Below are 24603 nucleotides of genomic sequence, written 5' to 3'. Positions count from 1 at the left end.
CTTCATTTGCATAGTTTTCTTGGGTTTAAGGTGACCAAAATTTTCTTCTTTAGTCATCTAAGAAGGTATACAACGATCAACCTCTTAATTCTTGATTTATGGAAGTTATATTGTACTTATGAGCTCATAGATTTACATGGATAGCTTTATATTGTTCGAAATCTTGTGAGTGGGTTCTATGAAATCCCACATTGGCTTGATGAACTGATTTGATGGGATTTGATGTTATTTATGTTGGATTAGTGCTTAATCTAGTGAAAATAAGTTGTTTTGTGGAAGATAGCTCAAAATAAGTGAAAAGGAAATTTTACCGTTTCTGCCCCTGCCATTGCCGTGCACTTTGGTGCATCTTTTTATGGTCCAATTGACTTGTTTTTGATGTAAATATGTAATATAGGTTGTGTATAAAGTTTTCTCAAAAATTTACGTGATTTGGATGGGTGAATGTTGAGATTTCGAAAATGTAGCAAAACTGGAATTGTGTCCCATACTGCTCTGGCAGTGATTTTCAAACAGCTATAACTCTTTGCTCTGACATTGAAATCGAGTACCGTTTATGGCACTAGAAACTAGACATTTCTAGTTTTCCAACGGTATAAAATGCATGCCTTGATTCTACCTGAGTGTGCCGTACCAACCTTGTAAAGTTGTCTGTTCTGTTTCTCGTCTATACTGGAAGCCCTGTTTTGAGCTGCGATTTGATGCTCAATTATGATCTAGTTTTGGACAGAATTTTAAATCAATTCCTTCTAAGAAATTGTATCCTTATGAATGTAATTTTCAACGCCACTAACCACGCTCAATTCCAAGTTGAATTGAGTGAGTTGTGGCTGAATTTCGAAACTGACTTAGTGATGAAAAACCCTCTTTTTGGCTAGTTGAATGACTCTTTTTGAATTGGGAATTGTGATCTTGAAATTCTTGGTGTTAATCACCTACCAAATGTATCTTGGATATTTCTTAGACATTTTTCTTCATAAATGGACCATGTTTGAAAAGATTTGTTGGGCAAATGTTTTTAAAAAAGGGAAATGGAAGTACAAGGCAGCTTTGCCATGGAAAATTGGAACTTTAATGACTTTGTTAACCTACTTCCCCAACGGATTTTTCTATGAAAATTGACAGAGGAATAGCCCTTATATTGTTGTGTAATACTGCTAATTTTTGTGCCATTCCAAGTTCATTTAGATACTCAACAAAAGTATCAAAACTCAAGCTTTAAACCTGAAAAATCTTTGTTCAGTGAGGAAATTCAGCCACTTTGAGCCATTATATCTTGGTACTCGAAACTCCAATTCTTGTTCCGCTGATTGTGTTGAAAACTTTGATTTTAATTTTAATCAAGTTCCAAATTTTAGAGGCTAGTTCATATTGTGTGAATTTTGCCGAATTTCCAAACTTTGCCGAAAATCAACCCAAATCTGTCTTGGCATTCCAAAACAGCCACTTTGAGCCAAATTTTGGATATCTTTCATTTGGAATTATGGAAAGGTGTCTTTTAGGAACTTTTAGTACTTTGGAAATAGTTTCCAACGGTACCAAAATTTCCAATTTTGGACTTTTAGAGAGTGAGCTATGATTTTTTCAAGAATGCCCCTAAATTCGATAATTCCTAGCCTTTTGAAAAATTTTCGCGCGGGAACCATTTTCAAAGAATCCGGCCGTATATCTGGCCAGTTCTTGGCCAGATAGTTGGCCGGATTGATGGTGAGATTTGAAAAAAAATTGGATTTTTTCATTGCCTTAAATTCGGCCAGAAATCTGGCCGAATATCCGGCCAGTTCTTGGCCGGATTGTGACGTGGCATCTTCACGTCCGACTTTGATCGTTCGTCTAGAAATTTATTTACATGGTTTCAAACCTACTTGTTTCCATCCAATCATTTTAAAGAAAAAAAATTAGATTTTTACTTGAGTTTTAAACCCCATCTTTGAATCTCGATTTACGAGTAATTGATACTCATTTTTATGATATTTTCTTAGATTGTACACGGGTACAATCTTTCTTGATAAGTAAGGGTTTTAAGCGATAACGTGTAATAGTTGATTATTATTTGCTCAGGTACTTAAGGGGACCTTCAAGTGGAACTCGAAATAGACGCCTAAACACTTGTTTGAGCGCTTACTCACTTGTTTCAAATTGGTGAGTGTTCCATATAGGAGTACGTTACTTGAATAGTTTTACGACATGTTTACTCTATGGTCATTATGTGTTTAACTGTTAAGTGTTACCGATAATTGTTCTTATGAATCTTTTCACTGTTTTAAGGCAAGTGTATACTTTATCTCACTCGACCTACTCAAATGATAAATCTTACCGTTAACCGAGATTATTTACCGTCTACGTTTACTGTTTACCGTTCACTGTTTACCAATTTACTTGATTACCTGCTTACTTGATTACTAGACTACTTGATTATGTGATTACCGTAAATTACGTGTTCACATGAATTTTTCCATAGTTTTACTACGAGTGTGTACTTTATCTCACTTGACCTACAAAATTGACAAATTTTTACCGTTTACCAATTTACTTGATTACTTGTGTATGTTGTAAGGTCTAAGCTGAACTGGGCCCTGCCCTTGGTTACTGACCTACTCGAGCCAGGACTGAGTTCTGTCGGGTAGGTTGAAATCTTGGGACACCGTTTCAGTATACTCGAGTACTACCACTGGAGGGATAAGGCGATGGCCAGACAAACCGAGGGGATTCTGAAATTATAAGGTGCAGTTGACCGAAATGGTTCCACTGGAACACCGAATCTTTCAATGTGTGTTTATTTTACATAATGATAACTGTTTCATGCTAATGTGCCAACGTGTGACCCTAAGCCATACCTGTGATATGTTCAAATTACTCGTACAATGATAACTGTCTCATGTTAATGTGTTAATGTGCAATCTTAAATCATACATTGGGTATGCAAATTACTTGATTTATTAGAACTGCTAGAGTGTCTTGGAATCTCACTGGGTTGTGTAGCTCATTCCACGTTTGTGTTTTCCGTAACAGGGTTCGAGACCAAAAGTGCTCGTGAATAGTGCTAGATTGTTTTCTTTTGGGGAAAACTTTAAGTTGTATTACAGCAAATGGCTGTAGTATGTGAGAACCCGTATTTCCCTAATATTGTCCTAGGGTTTTTCCCTTAATTGCATGTTTTCTGGCTTAGAAAAATTTCTTGGTGGATTTTATGGGTAATTATAGTTTTTAATATGATTTTCCTAGCATTGGGTAGTTTTGAAAAATTAAGAATATATATTGGACGTGGGACCCACTAGTGCGATAAGTTCGGAAAAATTCGGCCAATAAGGTTAAGTTTCGGATACTGTGAAAAATTTATCGGGTGTTAAGAGATAAGTAGGGTGTGTAAAGTGATTTATGTGAGAGAGAAAGAATGATAAGAATGCATTAATGGAGGTGACAAGTGTCACCTTCTCATTGGATGGACTTTAAGAAACACTATTCACTTTCTTGACTTTTTTGACCAAAGGATTAAATATCAAAAAAATGCACAAAAACCACCATTTTTCTTCTCTTGTTGGCCGGCCATCTTGAGCAAAGAAGGAAGGAGAAACTCTTCAAGTTCTAGCTTCTACTTGGTGCAAATCAACCAAAAACATTTGCTTCCATCCATTTCACTCCATAAAATCCTACCTTCTAGTGCTAGTAAGGGTTGTAGTGAAGTTGTTTTGAAGAGCAAAGGTGTCCACAACCTCTCTTTCCCTTGTTTCTTGGTAAGTGATGCTACAACCTCTCCCCTATACCTAATGATGCTTATAATATGCTTAGAGGTGCCTTGGGTGATGAAATATATGATTTATTTCTTGATTTGAAGAGTTTTGGTGAAGTTTTTATTTTATTGGGAATTTTTCTGGTTTAATATGAAATGATTGTTGTAGCTATCTTGGATGATTGGAAATGGACTATAATGGTTCTAGTGGGTGTGAATTGTGGATAAATGGAATTAATTTTGGATTTGAATGGAAAATTGGAAAGTTAGGGTTCATAAAATCCCAATTCTGTCCGGTTTTAGATCACTAGGTTAGAGGCCGAATTGGACTTTGCTCAAAACATGAAAGTTGTAGGTATTGATGTGTTTGAGGTGCCTGTAAAATTTCAGGTCATTTGAATGAGTGTAGAGTGAGTTATGCCGTTTTTACTGTAGCTGTTCTGCTTTGATCAGAATGCGAAAACTGCGATAGTAATTGGCCTTTTTGACTGGAATTGGTTTGGATTTTGGAGTTGGTGTCTTCTGATGAAATGTAGCTGAATGTCTTAGCTATCATATGCCTTTGGAATTTTGGCATTTGGACTTGTATGGACTGAGATATACCGATTACAGTTTTCTGTGTTTTGCAAACCTGTTTTGGGAATTCTGGGCTAGTATTTGGCATATTTGACCTAGTTGTGTTAAGAACTGGATTGAGTGGTCTTCTACATTGTTGTAGCCCTGTTTCTTAGCTTCGAAACGGTGGGTCTTACATCCCCAACCGATAATTGTAGTGAGAGTTGTGCCATTACCGCATTAGGAGGCCAAAACTGTTTTTGTTATTAGGGCTAATATAGTTACATTTCCTGATTTTCTGGTTTGCTATAGTTACATTTTCTGGGTTGTTGTTATGCCGTCCATTTATTTTCTTGGAAATTGAATGAGTTAAAATGGTTTTGGAAATGTATTTTGTATCAAATTTGGGTGTATTTCCTTGAGAATTTCATTGGATCGTTCAACTAAGGATTCGAGGGCTAAGTTCTAGTTACATTTGTATATTTCTGCAAGGCAACTAATGTGACCATTTTACCATTCGAAAGCATGAAACCCCAAATGTTCTTTATGCCTTTCCTATGAATACAAGTGAATTATTTTTAAGCGAGGCTCTAAGTGTGGAAGTTAACGTATTTTGTCTTCCTTTCGCATGCTTTATAGTGAAGACATTTAGCCTATACTATTTCTTTGAAAATGAGTTGATTTTGAACCACGTGAACAAATTTATTTATCAAGTTGGGTTATAAAGTGTTCTAGTTAGGTATTTTCCGTCGGAAACTTATTAACCTTTTGGAGTTAGTTTTGTACTTAATTTACCAACCCTAGTTATTTCATCCACTGGCCCTAATGGACTCCTTTCACTTTAAAGTCACCTTTATCTGTTTTACTCGCTTTACTCGTACTTAGCCGAATTCCTTGATTTCACTTACTTGTTTTGCTATATGACTTGTAATATTCTTTTCGTTAAATCTTAGGTTTTCTCGGTGACCGAGGGTAATATCTGGAAGAATATTTTGCACGTTATTTTGCGTAATTAGGTGAGTGTTCCTTGTTTGTTATGTTTCATGATGGTATGGCTTGTATGAATGATTGATAAATGTTAAATGCTTTCAACAATTGCTAAAACGAGTTTTTGAGGCAAGTGTGTACTTTATCGCACTCGGCCTAAATGATTGTGAAAGTTTCAATGATTGAACGATTGAAATGTTATTTGTGCATGAATGTAAGCCTTTGGGCTGAACTGGCCATTGCCCCTTGTTACCGGTCGTCTCGAGCCAGAAGCGGACTCGGTCGGGCGATTAGGAACTTGGGTGAACGTTTCGGTATACTCGAGTATTACCTTGTAGGTTGGTGGAGCCTGGCCAAAAGCCAGGGACGGGGTGAATGAATGAATGAACGAATGAATGAATGAGGGTTTTACTTATATAAAATGCATTTTTCAAATGATTGGAGACATAAGGGAATGAAAGAACGAATGAACGAATGGCTCCTTGTGAGCCCGTATCCTTTTCATGAATATGTTTATCGCTTTATTTGTACTTGTAACTTGAATTGTTGTTTATATGTATTGAATGCATTGATTCTCTTCTTGCCTATGTGTGCGGAACCTCACTGAGCTTTCCAGCTCATTCCTTTAGTTTTTGTTTTCCTTAGCAGGGGAAGACGTGCAAGGACGGAAGCTACTTATAGACTAGCCGGTCTAGAACTTTTGACTTTTTTTTTATGGTTCTCGCCCCAATGTTTGGTGGGCTAGTTGTATGGAGAATAGAGAACCTTTGTACATACGTTGTATTGCTTTTGGGATGGTTATGTATATAAGTTTACGTTTAAGTTTGGAATTATTGTTATTTCGTTTGCTTTGTGGGTTTTATTGCCCTTTTCTTATAGTGACTGACTGAGTCCCGGCGAGAGCTGGGCAGGCGGTCCGCCGAACCCTTTGGTTCGCCTTAGGGGGAGGTGGGGTCGTTACATAGTAAATATTCTTTTGGGTTGTATTAAACTTGAGAGCTGACTAATTATAAGTATGAAGTGTTTTGGAGTACTTTAAATATATATATTGAAGTTAATTGAAATATTTCTAGTTTTGAATTATGGATTGTACCGAGTCCTGACGAGAGTTGGATAGGCGTCCCGCCGATACCCTTGGGTTCGCGTCTTGGGAGAAGTAGGGGCGTCACAAAAATATACTAGCTTCCACCAAAAGTCGCTAGTTTAGAATCTCCAATTTTTATCTCTAAAGCCTGTTAAGGAAAACAAACTTAAGGGATGAGCTATTACTCAGTGAGGCCAAGAAAAACTAAGCAAGCAAACAAATAACACCAATCAATCAGATAACATGCTTGAAAGCAACTTTAAACATGAAAATTTGTTTAAGCGCACAATTAGGAAATAAACACACATGGAAGGATACAAGAGCTCGCAGGAGCTATTTCCACGTCTCGATTGATTCAAACCATCTGGGGTTGAATCTCCCTCAACTCAAGTAACAACAAGACCGTAGCGCTCCACTTACTTCCTCCGTCCAACATAACACCTACTCGGATCCGTAACCAAACATTTATGTAGTGGCGATACTATTTGTGAGGACCCGAAATTTCCATATTTTATTTTATTTTCTCACCCGTTTTCTCTGAATAATTTATTTCAATCATTTTAAACTTATTTACATGAAATAATGTTTTAATTATATTTTTAACACATCTCGTTAGTAAAATTAATTTTTGGGAAACTTGTTTAATGAGAATAGTGAATTCGCGTTTGGAGGTGATAATCAAATCGAGGATACAATAAGGTTGGAAAATTAGAGACTTGTACATTAGTTTTAAAATAGATATTTTTATGTTTAAGTGTTCAATTATTAGTTAGTGATACTATCGTTATAAGAAATTCTTGAGAATTCCGCTTTATCGCGCAAAAATCGGGAGTATACGTTTTTACGGGCGTGATTAATTGAGGGACTTAAAACCTTTATTTTGGGACTATTAAGAGTGAATAATAATAATATGAATGAATGTGCATTAGAGGTTTAGTGCATTAGTGAAACAAACTCGAGAGAAATCGAGCACGAAACGCGCGCGTACGCGCGGGAGAGAGAGTTGACCTTTAAACCAATTTAGAGCCACACATTTTAGCTTCTCTTGGAAGCTTCATTTCAGCCACAACCTCTCTCTCTCTTCACTCAAACAGCCGGCTTCATCAAATCTTGCTTCAATCCTTCACCAAATCACTTCAAACTTCAACCACACTTTGCTAAGCACTTGGTGATCATCTTAAGCTACAAAAGAGCTTGCTTTCCACGGCTTTTCTTGGGCTAAGGAGGACCGAAAATTCTGCCTTGAAACATCTAGCAAAATAAGTGACGATCAAACCTTCAAATCTTGATCTATGAAAGTAATATAGCACTTATGAGTTCATAATTTCTTATAGGTAGCTTAAATTGTTGGAAAAATTGGTGAGTGGGCTCTATGAACTCCCACTATGGCTTGATGGACTGATTTTGTGAGTTTTGATGTTAATACTGTTGGATTAGTATTTAAATTAGTAGAAATGAGTGATATTATGGATGAAAGCTCAAAGGAAGTGAAGGGGATAATTTTTCCATTTCTGCCCCTATACATGCCGTGGCCCTTAGAGCAAATTTTTGTGGTTTTAATGACTTGTTTCTGATGTATATGTGTAATATAGGTTGTGTACAACATTTCATCAAAAAAATTTAGTGATTTGGTAGGCCAAATGTGGTGATTTCGGAAGTCTAGCAAAACTGAAAATTTTCCCATAACTGCTCTGGCAGTGTTTTTCAAACGGCTATAATTTTTTGCTCTGATGTCGAATCAAGTGCTGTTTGCGGCACTAAAAACTAGACATTCTCAGCTTTCCAACGGTATAAAATGCACGTTCTGATTCCACCTGAGTAGTCCATACCAATCATTTGAACATGACTGTCCTGTTTCGCGTCTACACTGAAAGCTTTGTTTTGAGCAGCGAATTGATGCTCAAATATGAGCTAGCTGTGGACAGATTTTGAAAATAATTTCTTCTAAAAAATTATAAATTTATGAATCTAGTTTTCAACGCCATTGACCACGCTCGATTCTAATTTGAATTGAGTGAGTTGTGGCCAAAATCCGAAACTGACTCAATGATTTGAAACCCACTTTTGGCTAGTTGGATGCCTAACTTTTGATTGGGACTTGTTGTTTCGAAATTCTTGGTGTTAACCACCTACCATATGTATCTTAAATGTTGCTTAGACATTATCTACACAAATGGACCGTGTTTGAGACATTTTGGTGGCCAAACGTTTTAAAAACGGAAAACGGAACACCAAGGCTGTTTTGTCTTGGGAGTTCTTGGAGATTTAATGATTTTGTTAACTGACTTCCCGTATGTATTTTTCTATGAAATTTGATAGAGGAATAGCCCTTATATGGTAGTATAATCATGCCAAATTTAGTACTATTCCGAGTCCATTTCAAAGCTCAAACAAAGTCCCGAAGTACGTGATTTAAACCTGGGATTTGCTTAACAATTTCACTTTTGCAGCAACTTTGAGCTACCATATCTTGGTGCTCAAAATCCCAATTCGTGTTCCACTTGTTGATTTGAAAACTTTGATTGTAATTCTATTTGAGTTCCAAATTTCAGAGGCTAGTTCGCATTGTACGAATTTTGCCAAATTTTCAAACTTTGGCGAAAATCAACCCAAATCTGTCTTGGCATTTCAAAACAGCCACTTTGAGTCATATTTTGAATGCCTTCCAATTGGAATCATGGAAAAGTGTTTTCTTGAAACTTTTAGTACTTTGAAAGTAGTTTCCAACGGTACCAAATTTTCCAGTTTTGGACTTGTAGAGAGTAAGTTATGGCCTGATTTTGAAAATGTGATAAAGCTGAAAATCTGGAAAAATCCCTTCCTTCATGCTGGCCGACAGGTTTAGCTTGATGTGGGAGGTTTTGTTTCGAAATTCTTGATGTCCACTGTTTGTCAAGTATTTATTAAATATTTCTAGAACACTGATTTCACAAATGAACCAAATTGGACTGATTTCATGATACAAAGTGTTTGAAAAGGAAAGAGAAGCTTGAGTTGGCAGATTTGCTTTGAAAATTTCACAAATTTCAGTCATGTTGTTAACTGCCTTTCCGTGGGAGTTTTTGCATGAAACTTGGTAGAAATGTTGTTCACACATGAAAGACTCAGTGTATCAAGTTTGGTGTATTTCCAATGCCAAATCGATGGCCAAATGATACTTCAAAAATAGCCTTTCAAACCTGAAAAATGACAGAACAATTTATAAATTGTGACCAAATTTGAGCTGCTATATTTTGACACTCAAAACTCTGATTTCAATTCCGTTTGTTGTGTTTTAAACCTTGATTGGAATTCTAATTAGATACAAATTTCGGAGGCCAGTTCACTTCTTGTGAAATTTACTGAATTTCTAAAGTTTGCCGAAAAACATGACTAAAACTGTCTTGCCTGTTCAGATCAGCCTCTTTGAGCTGAAAAATGATTGATGTCCGAATTGAATCTTAGAAAAGTGTCTTCTAGGAATTTTTAGTACTTTGAAACAAGATTCCAATGGTGTAAGATTTTTCATTTTTTGACCTACTGAGTGTAAGATATGATTTTTCTAAGTTTAACGCACAAAGCCGAAATTTGTCGATTTCTTAGAAAATGAAAATTTGGAAACTTGACTTCTTATCTTGATATTAATCTATCGTTTTGAACTCGATTTCGTAGAGGATATGAGTTTCCTCAGTAACTTTAAAATCCACACTTTTGAATCTTAACTTTCGATAAAATAAAACCTTTATGAAGACATTAACTTGAATTCTAAAACAAGTATACATTATTTCTTATTTGATAAGGAATTTGTGAAATTGTGAGGGTGATTATTGGTCACTTTTCTCCAGGCGATCAAGAAGGTCTCGAAGAGAATCCGAAGTGGATCATTGACGACTTTCTTTATTCACTTATTTTGATTGGTGAGTGTTCCATATAGGAGTAAGTAATTTGAATAGTTTATGACATGATTATGCCATGGTCATTACATGTTAAGTGTTTACTGTACTTAGTCTCATTTAAGTAAGGTGTACTCGAATTGCCCAGCATGAAATATTTGAAATGCATATTTACGTGAAATGTACTTGAATTATTTGAAGTGAATTGCGTGAATGGATTTGTTAAGTGAAATGTTTCAATGATTGATTATGCTATGGTTGCATAAGTCGATTGGAGTAAACCTTCTCGACTCTTAAGTGATAAAAGTGAGAAATGGCCAATGGCGGCCTATTAAAATGACAAATATCTGCCAATTAATCGTAATGACTTAGCGTAAACCGTTAACCGTAATTACTTACCGTTTATCAACCTACTTGATTACCTACTTACGCGATTACTTGCTTATTTGATTACCGTAAATTATATGTTCATATGAAATTACCGCATATTGCTTACGTGTTTATGTGTTAAATGTTACTAATAATTGCTCATATGAAATTATCCATCATGTTAAGGCGAGTGTGTACTTTATCTCACTCGACCTACTAAAATGATAAATTTTTACCGTTCACCGATTTATTTGATTACTTGTGCATGTTGTAAACTCTAAACTAAACTGGGCCCTGCCCTTGGTTACTAACCTGCTCGAGCCAGGATTGAACTCGGTCGGGTAGGTTGGAATCCTGGGCCACCGTTTTAGTATACTCGAGTACTACCACTGGAGGGATAAGGTGATGGCCAGACAAACCGAGGGGTTCTGAAGTTATAAGGTGCAGTTGACCGAAATGGTTCCACTGGAACACCGTATCCTTCAATGTGTGTTTATTTTGCATAATGATAACTGTTTCATGCTAATGTGCTAACGTGCGACCCTGAGTCATACCTGTGATATGCTCAAATTATTCGTGCATGATAACTGTCTCATGTTAATGTGCCAATATGTAACCTTGAACCATATATGTGGTATGCTCAAATTACTTGGCTTATTAGAACTGCTAGAGTGTCTTGGAACCTCACTACGCTGTGTAGCTCATCCCACGTTTTTGTTTTCCTTAACAGGGTTTGAGATCAAGAGTGCTCGTGAATAGTACTAGATTTTTTTCTTTTGAAGACTTTAAGTTGTATTATAGCGGATGGCTATAGTACATTCCGTTGGGTTGTATTTAATCTTGAAAGCTAATTAATTGTAAGTGCGAGATATTTTGGAATACTTTAATTATGTATTGAAGTTATTTGAAATATTCCAAACTTTTGAATTATGGATTGTAGTGAGTCCTGGTGAGAGTTGGGCAGGCGTCCCGTGGATACCCTTTGGTTCGCTTTAGGGAAAAGTGGGGGCGTCACACTATTCGAGTATGCTAAGCGAGATTCAAAAGATCAAACTATAAAATTTCTCAAGGTTTACCAAACTTCTCGACCAAACCCTTGTCGGCTCGAATTACAAGGTTTACCAATGGGTTGGGGTGTCCCCATAGGTATAAGTGGTTGATGAGACAACGTTTCGATCGACTTAGAATTGTTTATGGCTCTGAGTCGGTATGAGAGGCACCTCCCACCCGAATAAGGTGTGGTACATGCTGCCGCTTAGAGAATCGATCATAGCACTGAGTGAGTATGAGAGGCACTTCCCACCCGAATAGGGTGTGGTACATGCTGCCGCCTAGTACTCACGAGTTAAAACATGGTTGTTTATAGCATTGAATCGGTATGAGAGGCACCTCTCACCCGAATAGGGTGTGGTACATGCTGCAGCTCAGTACTTATGAGTTAAAACATGTTCGAGTACAAATGTAAGTCATATACATTCATTTAACAAGTATCATTCAATCAAGAGAGAGAAAGAAAGAAAGGACGAGGGCGGTAAATTACACCTTCGCCTCGGAAGTTCAAGTATCATATAACACTTGTACAAATATCATTTCAATCATATTAACATGAAACATGCACTTGACACTCACCAAGAGCCAAGAGCAAAACAAGAGTAAAGCGAGAAATCAGACGAGCTCTTTGGCGTCCTCGTGACCACCTGAGACATGCACAATCATGATTACCTAGGTATTCGACCAAGGTTAATAGAAAAACATTATCTTGCTACCCACTCTCAAGGTTACAAGTTCGAGTTAAGTTAAAGGAGCTTTTCTCGCTAAATCATTGAAATAATGCTCAAAGAGAACTCAAAGGCTGTTTTCGATTCAAGTTGTGGCAAGTAATCTCAATTTCCAAAAGAAAGTATCATATTTACTTTCGACATGAAAATTGAGAAAATGGTAGATGGTTTCCATTTCTCAAAAGTTCTAACCTTATGCCCAAGCTTTAGAATATAAAGGAGAGTTCACATTTTCCAAACTAATGGAGTCAAAACTCATCAAAACTCCACTCATTTCCATAGTAAATGTTAAAGTTAAAGGTTCCAAATTTTGAGTATAAAGCTAGTGAAATTCTCCAAGAATTACCCTAGCTAAACGCTCCATTTTTAGAGTTCAATCTCATGGAAATCAAGGGTATAAGACTGGGGTTTGAAATCCATTTCTCAAGTATGAAATGAGGTGTAATTAATCAAGAAAGTTAGACAATCAAGAAAACGCATCAAGAGAGGTTTAATCCTTTGGAAACCAAGATTCAAAATGAAGGTCTAAAGTTCAAAGAGACCTTGTATCCAACCATGAAATCAAACTTAAAACGGCCTAACAATCTCAAAGGAAGATTGAAAGTTCTTAAAAGAGTACTTTGTTTGAAACCAGAAAATTCCAGCTTGGTGCGATGCCATTTGGAAAAATCATAACTTGAGTTATGCAAGTCAAAAAATTGGAAACTTTATACTGTTAGAAACTAGATTCAATGTACTAAAACTCATTTTTCCCAGACTCCAATCCGAAATCATTCAAATCTTAGCTCAAAATCACTGTTCCAAATAGGACAGAGCAAAACAGGCTTGCAAATTCAGTAAACTTTGAAAATTCGGAAAAATTCATAGAAATAGAATCAGCCCTTAAAATTTATACCACTAATAGAATTCCAAATCTAGTTTCAAATACAGCAAAAAGAACTCAATTTTGACCTTTATACACCAAAATACAATAGTTTTAAGAAAGTTGATTTTTGGAACCTGTTTCATGAAATTTCCAGTTTTGGAGCACTTAACATAGTTTCAAAATCTGGTCATATTTAAAGCTACACAACTCAAAATTTAGTGTGGTTTGTGGCATTGAAAATTAGATTCAAAATGATAAAATTCACTAGAAGGAACTATCTTAAAATTCATTTTGCAAGATAGGTGAAAACGAGCTACAAACTGCAGCTACACTTGTTTCTCGGATGAGAACAGTGGGAAAAATCAGTCATTTTTGCTAGTTCACTACGGCTCATAGAAAACAAATTAGAAGGTGTATTTTATACCGTATAAAAGTTCTTGGAGTCTAGTTTCAGATGCCACAAACGGCACTTGATTTCAACTCCCAGGCAAAAAGTTATGGGCCAAAATGTGCACACTGGTCTGGTCTCCTGATCAGATAATTTTATAGATTTGCATCCTCACTTTCCCCTACTTTAACTCAACCAATTGAAATGATTTTTGGGAGATATTTAACACACATAAACACCAACATATAACCAGCATTATAGCACCAAAATAACAACAAAATTTGAAATTAACATGAGGGAATCAACCAGCAAAATTTTGGCCAGCAAGCCTCTTCCTTTCCTCAAGTTTTCTTTTCAACTTCCCAACCAAAACTAAGCCATAACTCATCAAAATAAGCACCAAACAAACAAGTAAACACACAATAATCCTCAAGGCCTCTACCTATGAAGCCATCTCAAGTCCTCTAGCTAGTGTCAAGATTCTTTTGAATCCATCAACAACCCAATGATTAACTAGATAGAACTAACTAACTACGATAAGTTGAGAGAAAAAGATGAGAGCTTTGGTGGATTACCTTGCTTCCAAGAGCTGAAGACCAACCACTAGTGTATAAGTTCTAAACCACCAAAGTTCCTTCCTCCTTCAAATCACCCTTCAAGCTTGTTTGATGAACCAAGAAAAGGAGCAAGTTTGGAGTGTGTTCTTGGAGCAAAAGTAGAAGAAAGCTAGCTGAAATTTTGGTTGAGAAATGGAGGAGGAAGAGCCGGCCAAGAAAAGAAAAGAAAGAGAGGTTTTGTGTGGTAGTTGGTGAAGTGATGGAGTGAAAGGAAGAAATGACATAAAGGTGCTTTGGTGCCCAAAAGTCAACAAATGAATAGGAGGCTATTAGTGCTCCTAATTGAGTTTAATTTAACTCACTCACTTCTAATCCTTCAATTAACTTTTTTTAGCCTACTATTGATCATGCTTAATTCTCCAAGATCATTTTACTCTCGGACCGAATTTTGCCTAGCAAAACGTGTATTCGTTATTTCTTACTAAACGAGCCATAGAAAAAGTGAAAGGAAGAAATGACATAAAGGTGCTTTGGTACCCAAAAGTCAACAAATGAATAGGAGGCCATTAGTGCTCCTAATTGAGTTTAATTTAACTCACTCACTTCTAATCCTTCAATTAACTTTTTTTAGTCTACTATTGATCATGCTTAATTCTCCAAGATCATTTTACTCTCGGACCGAATTTTGCCTAGCAAAATGTGTATTCGTTATTTCTTACTAAACGAGCCATAGAAAAATTGAATTTACCAGCGTAACGTTTTTAAAATATAAAATGAGACATTGTTCCATGCAAATAAAATTAAAATGGATGAAATAGATTAATCGGAGTAAACGAATAAATAAATAATTAAATAATCCAGTAAATAAAATAAAAGTAAGTAAAATAAAAATTCGGATCCTCACACTTCACACGACGTCGTCCTACTTATTCATGCTCACTGCGATGTCGTCCTACTTGTTACTGACTCTACTGAACCTTAAGTGAAACGACAACGTTCTATAATTGGGGAAAATCAATTGGAACAATTATGTAATCAATTTCTGCGTCCTGACAAATGCATCATGCACAAGTCCAACCCAAAATGTTGTTCTCTAATACCCCCTCTCTTTTTTCCTTTATCCTCTTTTGGATCACATACATCATAATTGATGTACGTAAATTAAAATAAAGCAAGGATCAATCAGGCTTGCTTGGTGGAATCGGCTTTAAACCTTTTAAGACATTTTTAACTATATGTTTGGTTGGTGGCGCACCCAATTGTGTAATGCATGTGCACAAGTCCAACTCAAAATGTTGGTCTCTAATATCCCGTCTGTTTTTTCCTTTATCCTCTTTTGGATCACGTACATCATAATTGATAGCAACAGAACATCTATCTTCATTTTTTCTAGGCGGTTGTTCGACTAGCTAATAATTTGCTTATTTGGGATCTTCTTTCCCCTTGCCAGAAAAAAGACCCTCTTCAAAAGCGCAATTAGTTACAATAAAGATCACCATTAGGGAACCGGTATTCCATTCGACGGACTTTTCAGCGTTCACACCCGTGCATAAAATTAGTTTCAAATTAGTATAGAAGAAAGGAGGAAGAGTATGAAAAAACAAACAAGCAAAGATCGAAGTATTTGGTGATCCGATGCACTCTCAAGAAAATAGTGCTTTAGTCAGAAAATTAATGTTGGTCTCAATCGGTATAATTTCAGAAACCTCCCTTGACGTTTTTAATAATTTCATTAAGCTCTCTCAAAGTTTTAAAAATTATATATATCTCCCTTATCATTTGAAATGATGAAATGACAATACTGCCTTAAATGTTTTAATGAAATTTCCTTGTTTTGTATGCTTATACTTAGAATGAATTTTAAAATTATTTTTTCATTCTTTTTCCTCCTTATTCCTTTTTTTTTGGTCAATAAAACTATAGAACTACCATTATTACCTCTAGTTTCTATTGTAATAAAATGTCGAACTATTAATTTTTTTATGAGTTAACTTTATATGCAATCTAATGTTTTTACTGATCTTTGTTTTCTATTTTTTGATATTAAAATTTACAATAAATAAAAAATAAATAGGTCAAAATCACTACTAAATTCTAACAATCCCACTACTCAAAAAATTTATAAATTCAAAATGAATTATTTCAACATTTTCTTTTTATGTCTTATAAATCTAAATCAATAATAAAATACCATCAAAAGTATCCTATCATAGTGATAAAATTATTATTATAGTTGTTTATCAAATAGTAGGTATGGACATGAAAAATAAGCACTTTTTCCTCATAATTATTCTAGATAATCTTATAACTGTATAGGGAAGTAAATTAAAACTCATTACACAAGGGCATTTTTGGGTATTCATTTATAAATTTGACCAAGTCAATATTATTTTAAGGTTTTGTTATTAAAACTATCAAATAGGTAGGTGTAATTTTTCAAATCTTAGGGAAATTCAGTGAAATTGTTAGAAACCTCAGGGGAGGTTTCTGAAATTATCCCGTCTCAATCAGACGATTTTTTTTAATCAATTGATGATGTTGTTTTTTTGCATCTTGTAGAATCACAAGCCACATGCATGGTTCTTTTAACCAATTGATAATATTATTCTATAGTACCTACAAGCATAATTTTCCGCATAATTATTAGTCAATATAAAATTCCCTAAAATCATTATTAGGAGTTGGTGCTACGTTGCCCAATCAACCACAGCCTGCCTCCTAATCACTTTTTTATTTAGCAGCCTCCAGATTTCTGCTTTCAAACCTACACATTCTGACTTTTTGATCATCTTCCCAGCAAAATCATGTCTATTTCTAGGCCTGCGCCATAGGCCAAGCATAGCCTTTGTTGACGACAATTAATCTTGATTCCAGAGGTCCCGGACCCGGAAAGAGAATCGAAGGATTTGTACCATTAATTAGCCCAATATTTGACAGCATAATCGTCCAAGATTATGGTTTACAAAAATTTTGACAGCCTAACTGATGATTTTCATTTATTCAAGCTTCAATTTCGGCGATCATGTTATGTCAAAAATCTAAGATGGGTGTTTTCACAGTCACTGCTACAATTTGTTAGCTAAGCAAAGTTAAAGTTGAATCAATACTGGCAAGTTGTAATGCACCAGGATTCAAAGTTTGCACCATGGTACTCTTTAACTCTTTTGACAGTTTTACCTAATGAAGCTAGGCACTATTGATCAACCATCCAAATCTGTACGGCTGTAAGCTGTTGTTTCCTATTTGCCTCTTTCCTTCAACCTTTCAGTATTTGTCAACGATCCACGAGAATGTGAGTTCTAATAATCTACAGGTACAACGACTGTCTGACACAGCAAATTTTGCCACTTAAATAATGCAAAGCTTCCGAATGTGGGTTGTACAAGTACTATACGATCCCAACTATCTTAATTATCTATAGCATGGTTAGCCATCTAAGCCAATCATAATCGGAATGGAGGGGATCGGGACGACACTGATCCTCTAATCATAGATAATTCCATATTCACGGCGACTCACTCTGACTCAGCCGATATTGGTCGATTCGAATCCGCGAAATATGGAATCGGTCAAAATATGAGTCAACTCGGAATCGATTCGGATATATTTAGATTGTTCTTTTTATGATTTTTTTATTTTTGGTAATATTTTCAAATTTTTAAAATTTTTTTATATATTATAACGTGCGTATCACCTAATATCCAACCGCTACGATAGATGTGAAACAACTGTAACCACAACGCGACCACGACCCGTCACGACAACCAGGATCTATAGTAACGGGGATCATTTTCTTTAGGCATGATATGGGACCAAATATTTGAAGTCAATAGCAGCCTCAAACCAGAACTTTTGCCTACTTAATAGTCATTTTAGTCATCAAAGCTGAAACCAATCAGAAAGTCAGAGAAAAGTGGGAGAATTCAATCATGGAGGTCAAATTCCAAGCATGGGATACTGCAGGGAAGCCTATAAGATGCAAAGGTATCTTATTAATTCCTTGAATAGATGATTTATCTCATATTAGCAGCATAATCTTTAACTGGGGTGCTAAGCTTTTGCAGATATATTTTCCTAATTTGGCATGTTGTTCTGGTGCTATGTTGATCTCCTACAGCTGCAATGGCAAGAAAAGCTGGTGAGCCCCTTGTGATGGAAGAAGTTGAAGTAGCTCCTCCTAAGGCTTGGGAGGTTCGAATCAAGATTCTTTGCACATCCCTTTGCCACAGTGATGTAACCTTTTGGAAAACTCCTGCCGTGAGTCCCACCTAATTTGCACCTCAGATTCAACTCCTTTCTTTACAAAAATATCCATTTTTAAAGGTTTTAGATATGCCATTTCCAGGGTCCTGCTTCATTTTTTCCAAGAATTTTCGGTCATGAAGCAGCAGGGTAAGATATTAACTTCCATCACATTTCATAATTTTTTTTCCAGTTTCTGAATGTGCAACTGTTTAATTTTGCTTGGCATTTTAGTGTTGTGGAGAGTGTAGGGGAGAATGTGGAGGAAGTAAAAGGAGGTGACTTGGTTCTACCAATATTTCAGAGGAACTGTGGTGAATGCAGAGATTGCAAGTCTGAAAAGGGCAATGCTTGTTCAAAATTTCCAGTGCAATTCTATGAAGGGATGCCAAGGGATGGAACCAGTAGGTTTACTGATATGAATGGAGAAATTGTTCATCATTTTTTTGGAGTTTCCAGCTTTGCTGAGTATACAGTGGTAGACATCAGCCAAGTTGTGAAAATGAGCCTGGAGATTCCCATAGATAAGGCCTGCCTACTTAGCTGTGGGGTTACAACCGGTGAGTCGTGGATCCTCTGTTTTCAATATATTATGTACTGAAAAACTTTTAGGCTGTGTGGATTAAGGGATTTAATGAAGTATTTAAAATTTCCCTAGTTGTTTAGATTACTTATGAGACATTTAATTCCATCAATAATCAAATTATTCTAGTGTTTAAAGTGCGTTTAGCTAATTAGTAAATTATAAATCAAAATATCTCTTAAGCAATCCAAAACACTAAAATGATCTGGCGAGACTTCAAATTCCTCGTCAAATTTCTCAATTCAAAGCCTACATTGAATGTCTTCTTCCCTTTCTTCTTTTCTTTTTTTTTTTTTTTTTAATCTTTCCTGGCTGCCTAGTTGCTAATTTTTCAGACAAAATGTTTAAAAAGTCTTCATTATAGACATATATTACATATTTAGTGTCGGGCCAAAACTTGGATAGATTTGATCTTCATAAATCCAATGCTCCAAATTGTGCTACGCCATCTCACTAAGTGGTGTGACACAATTTGGTCTATTAGGTCTTTGAACACCGGATCTACCCAAGTGTGAAACTTAGTGTCAATGTCAAAGTCTATTTGTCTAGTACTCAATTTGTCATACTTTAACAATTGTCATTTTCTGATACGAGATGATTGTGTATAATCAGAAAAAATAATATAGATTCTAGAAGAATTTGACTACGGAGCAAAATTTCAATTATTGAAGCAATTTATTTGGACAAAACAGTTAAGGCACGGTTCTTAGTGCACTAATGACAAAACCGAGGAAGTAAGATGTGCTTGAAAGAATTTTGATTTGTCAAGAACAGCTCCGATTAATTGATGGCTTAAAAAAAATAAAAGACTTTAGACATGTGCCACAATATACTTTTTAGGATGTTGAAGATGTAAAATTATGAATTAATTAGAAGAATCCAATGAGGTTGACTTTTATTGATTTACACACTTACACATGAAGTTTAACCCATATAAGCTGATTTAATTTTCTTTTAACCTGACATTTCTTCCTCTTTATTTTCTTTTTAACCCATATAAGGTGATTTAATTTTCTTTTAACTTGACATTTCTTCTCCTTTATATTCTTACTTTGGATTAGTGAATAAGGATGATAATTTTGGTTTTGGAACAGGAGTGGGCGCAGCATGTAAATTTGCACGAGTGGAAGAGGGTTCTGTAGTAGCAATTTTTGGACTTGGAGCTGTAGGACTTGCGGTAGAATGATTCCCCTGACCAAAATGACCTAAATTATGCAAAGATCTCACGCCCTTTTGTAAAAGTCAGTTGTCTACATCTATATGACAGGTTGCAGAAGGAGCAAGACTATGCAAAGCTTCTAGAATAATAGGAGTCGACTTGAACCCAGAAAAATTCGAAATTGGTATGTTTCTATCGTGCCTTTGACATTTCATGGGGAAGTTCAATTGTCTATGAACTGTGACCCAAGGATAGCATGAGATATAAAAAGCAACTAATCCAGGTTCTGTAAACATGTTCATTGATGCAGGGAAAAAATTTGGAATCACTGATTTTGTTAATCCGACCTCTTGTGGAGAAAAATCAGTTAGCCAGGTGGGTGTTCAACATTCTACTAACGTGTTTCTCTACTTCTTGTGATACGGTACAATTTGAAGTAGTCTCCGTGGAGATCCAATCTCTGAAAATTTCCATAGGTAACTTAAAATAAGACATCCTTTGCCGTGATACATGGATAGGTAATTCAGGAGATGACGGATGGAGGAGCAGATTACTGTTTCGAGTGCATTGGATTAGCATCCCTAATGGCTGATGCTTTCAATAGTTCCCGGCAGGTATCTCTCTCTCTGTCCATAATGATGCCCCACTTTGGAAACAGATTACTTGTCGAACTGAACTTGACCTCATACTATTTGTAATTCTTGCTTCATAGTTTAAAGATCTAAGATAAAAACCTCACTCCTTTCCCTCCACAGACAGCATATATAATAGTCTTTATTCTGTGGTTTTTACAAACTCCAGAAAGTCATTAGAGTCGGGTAAAGAAGATATTAACTCAGGAATGGAGGAGTTGAAGGGTATTCACTAATGTGATAGAGCAAATTAACCATGTGTCCTCGTGTACTAATGTGACAATTAGGCACTTTGCTGTGAGATAGCAAAAGATGAGGCCATAGATTTGTGATTTCGTTAAAATTTTTCTATTTGCAACGTCCCATTATAACATTCCTGGTTGAAATATATTCGGACCGCAATGGAAGGGTGGTGGGAAGACGGTGGTACTCGGGGTGGAGATGCACGGCTCGCCACTAAGCATCAATGCTTATGAGATCCTCAGAGGAAGAACTGTCATGGGATGCCTTTTTGGAGGGCTGAAACCAAAATCAGACATTTCAAGCTTTGCCAAGATGTATCTAGACCATGTAAGAATTGCTCCGCCCGGTAATATCTGTTTGGTGTGATTTCACAAATCAATACTTTATCTACGAATCTGAAACAGGGGGGAAAATGAATGTGTTGGTAGTAATTGTACTAATCTTTTTGCAGGAACTTAATTTGGATGGCTTTATAACACATGAAGTCAGCTTCAAAGACATCAACCAGGCATTTGATCTACTCCTTCAGGGGAAAAGCCTCCGTTGCATCATCTGGATGGACAACATAAGTAATGGAAAATGAAGCAAGATTTCCAATAATCTAACCACGATGATCATGAACGGGGATCCCCCTGTTCTAGAAGTCATTTTCAGTATATCTTCATGCTAAGAAAGCATTCTTTTGCTGTTAAATAAAAGAAGTACTTATCCTGATTCAATCGGATGATACTAAGCAAGAAAAAAAAATTGCAATTTACGGGATCAGAAAAATAATAGAGGGTGAAATGACCTTTTACGTTGAGAACCATATGATTAACATGATAATAAACGGGACAACAATAAGGTAACCATCTCCATTACAGGTCCTCTATTTGGGCGTACCTATATGTGACTAGCATTAGCTAACCAGAGAGAGGCTTGATCACTTCCTACTTGGAACAGAATCTGCAAAAAGTAACACCTGTTCCATCGGGTAGGAATCATTAGAAATCTCCACAAAAGTTACCACGTTAATTTGCTGGTAAAGGAGGAGGTCACAAGTCACAATGAGTCCCAAGTTCAGCCATGCCAACGTTAATTAGCACCTCGTCTTCCTTTAATCATCTCATCCGTGCCATATCCAAGTCTTTAAGAGCTAAAATCGACCTGCAGGGACACAGTTTTTCATTCTAAATCCAATTGAAATGACAACTATGCCAGAAACCTGGATGATATTCAATCCCAAAGACTAGTGGCTTATTTTACCATGATTCTTCCGTCCCCAACAAAGCGATGGTACTGGCCCAGCACTATAATTGTGACAATTTACGGTTATATTTTGATTACCACTTACAGCTGTGTAATTTTCTCTTGCTATATAATTTTGGGTAGTCGGTCGATGTCTACGAAACAAGAACTTGACTTTTTATGTTGATGACAAGAAGAAGTTGGTGGGAATCAAAACTGTGTTCTTCCATAATGATTGCTTTTTACTAACTTCGCAAAGTTGCTTCAGGTCAAACTTAGTTTGTTAAGACTGCATTTAAAAATTGCAATCCTTAAACCGCTATTAAAAAAAATTAATTTATACAAGATTTCTTTCTTTCTTTGTAACTTTTGGGGGGGTTTATCTGTCAGATAAATTTAGATGTAACTTACATGAATTGGTGCAGCATGTAAGCTCGCACAAATTGAAGAGGGTTCTACCATTGTAATTTTTGGACTAGGAACTGTAGGGCTTGCAGGAATTCAATTTTGTAATCCAAAATCCCTTGATTAAGAAACTTCAATCTTTCCTCAGTCGTAATTTTAGTGCATCTATCCATATAACAGGTTGCAGAACGAGCAAGACTATACAGAGCTTCAAGAATAATTGGTGTTGACTTGAACCCAGAAAAATTTGAAATCTGTTGGTTATCATACATTTCATCTCAAGATATGAATCTATTAAATTAAAATATTCTATTTTTTTATCATACATATCTAATATGTTAAGATCTAAATCCATTAAATTTACACATTAAATTGAGTTATTAAACAAGGCTCACAGGTAACTGAGATTCATAGTAAATAACGTTTGCAGTTAAGGACTTGCAGTTATTAACATTTGCAGTCCCACAGAAAGTGTCTTTAATGATTAATCTATAACTAGAAGGGGTCCTTGAAATGAGAAAATCATCATTTTCATGCCTAAAGTCGGATTATAACCAATGACAAATCTAGTCAATAATAAATTATCTACTCGAGAAAATAAAAATTTGCATATAAAATGAGCAGAATCGCCTTCACAGGGATTGAGAAAAATCTGTTTCTTTTAGAGGAAGATTTAATTGGGGGGGGGGGGTTTAAAAAATTAAAATAAATAGTTAATTCATACTAAAAATAATTAAATGGTATTAAACTAAAATATCAATAAATAGCAAAGCTCTAGCCAAAAAGACTAACTTTTAGAGATGGTTCATACAATTGATCCTTGATGCAATAATATATTCAATCATTCATTAATAAACTAGTTATAGCTATCAACAAACTTTGATAGTCAATTTTTCCTTTCTTTGTCAGTAGTTAAGGTACAACCATTAACTACTTCTCTAATTAAGAGATAACTCTGGGTACGACCATAGGATTTAGTCTTTCAATTATAGTAAAAACTAGAAAAGTCTAATTCTAACTAACAAATATGCTATGAGAGTTTATTTAGATTAGATCCTATATTCTCTTCATACAAACCCAATTATACCAGTTTTCGTAAGGATTAAAATGGCCAAACAATTATGGATTCAACTATTTTAATTGATAGTGGATTATCTAGTTCAATCAAATATCGGGCCCTTGATATTTAACTAAACATAACAATCATAAGAAATTAATCCAGTAAACATACAAATACCAATAAATATAAGAAATAATAAAATTAATTCGATCTCATAGTTGATTATAGAACCAAATCTTCAAGTTATCACTTGCTCCTCATGGAGAGAATCCAAGCAAAAATATGAATAATTACAAAAGTCAGGTACCAACGGAGAGCAAAAGTCGTTGTCTTGCTAGGGACAAAGAAAAATAAAACAGCCGAACCCTTCTAATGATTGTTTCCTTCTTTTGATAGTTGTCCAAAACTTTCCCAATTCTTCTTGGAAAAAGAAAATAAAAGATAGAAACAAAAGAAAACTAATAGTTTCCTAACCAAAGTTGGATGTCTTCACGTTTGCAAAAGGAATCTCAAGTCAGGTAGGAATTGAAATTTAAATTGGAAATGTCAACGTGTCCAAATACCAGACTTTTCGAACTTCTTTCGGACACGTCCACACCTAACTGAATAGAAGTCTTCTGGAAAACACCATTTTGGCTCCTTTTTACTCCCAATTTCTACAATTGTCCCCAAATGCATAATTTGAGCAGAATCTAGCAATTGACACAATATTTAGCCAAATTAATGAAAGCATGTTCACAAATTTAAACAACATTATACACCCTATTGATCTTCCCCACACCTAATCTATGCTTGTCCTCAGGCATATCATAACTCAGAAGCAGAATCAAGAACACAAACACTTTGCAACCCAATATACCAGCACAA

At 35.7% G+C, this 24603-nt stretch overlaps 1 protein-coding gene and 1 long non-coding RNA gene across 3 annotated transcripts; one reads left to right on the top strand and one right to left on the bottom strand.

The window, feature by feature from the left end:
* Positions 1-11942: 11942 nt before the first annotated feature.
* LOC140010227 (uncharacterized) lies at positions 11943-14421 on the bottom strand. The gene is made up of 2 exons (XR_011817522.1): positions 14204-14421; positions 11943-12294 (listed from the first exon to the last, which is right to left on the bottom strand). It is a non-coding gene; the product is annotated as an uncharacterized lncRNA (long non-coding RNA).
* Positions 14422-17994: 3573 nt separating this feature from the next.
* LOC113698089 (alcohol dehydrogenase-like 2) lies at positions 17995-21763 on the top strand. Of its 2 annotated transcripts, none has more exons than XM_027217772.2 (10): positions 17995-18169; positions 18303-18442; positions 18531-18577; positions 18662-18987; positions 20105-20187; positions 20278-20353; positions 20480-20544; positions 20688-20783; positions 21210-21371; positions 21496-21763. In XM_027217772.2, exons 1-10 carry the CDS (start codon positions 18115-18117, stop codon positions 21625-21627), a joined length of 1182 nt encoding a protein of 393 aa, XP_027073573.2. In that variant the 5' UTR covers positions 17995-18114; the 3' UTR covers positions 21628-21763. The 2 variants fall into 2 exon arrangements, with proteins under 2 accessions (XP_027073573.2, XP_071912887.1); XM_072056786.1 differs by having other exon boundaries at positions 18109-18169; positions 18250-18442.
* The last annotated feature ends 2840 nt before the right edge of the window (positions 21764-24603 follow it).

The sequence above is a fragment of the Coffea arabica genome, chromosome 7c (assembly GCF_036785885.1).
Source record: "Coffea arabica cultivar ET-39 chromosome 7c, Coffea Arabica ET-39 HiFi, whole genome shotgun sequence".
Taxonomy (NCBI): Eukaryota; Viridiplantae; Streptophyta; class Magnoliopsida; order Gentianales; family Rubiaceae; genus Coffea; species Coffea arabica.
This window is presented reverse-complemented; position numbering and strand designations above follow the sequence as displayed.

What these genes read in the sequence shown, in the direction of transcription:
- LOC113698089 (XM_027217772.2), top strand. Translation starts at nt 18,115, where the DNA reads ATGGAGGTCAAATTCCAAGCATGGGATACTGCAGGGAAGCCTATAAGA. An exon ending in CCCAGAAAAATTCGAAATTG is followed by an intron (nt 20,354 to 20,479) that starts GTATGTTTCTAT and finishes TCATTGATGCAG; the next exon opens with GGAAAAAATTTGGAATCACT. An exon ending in CCAAGATGTATCTAGACCAT is followed by an intron (nt 21,372 to 21,495) that starts GTAAGAATTGCT and finishes ATCTTTTTGCAG; the next exon opens with GAACTTAATTTGGATGGCTT.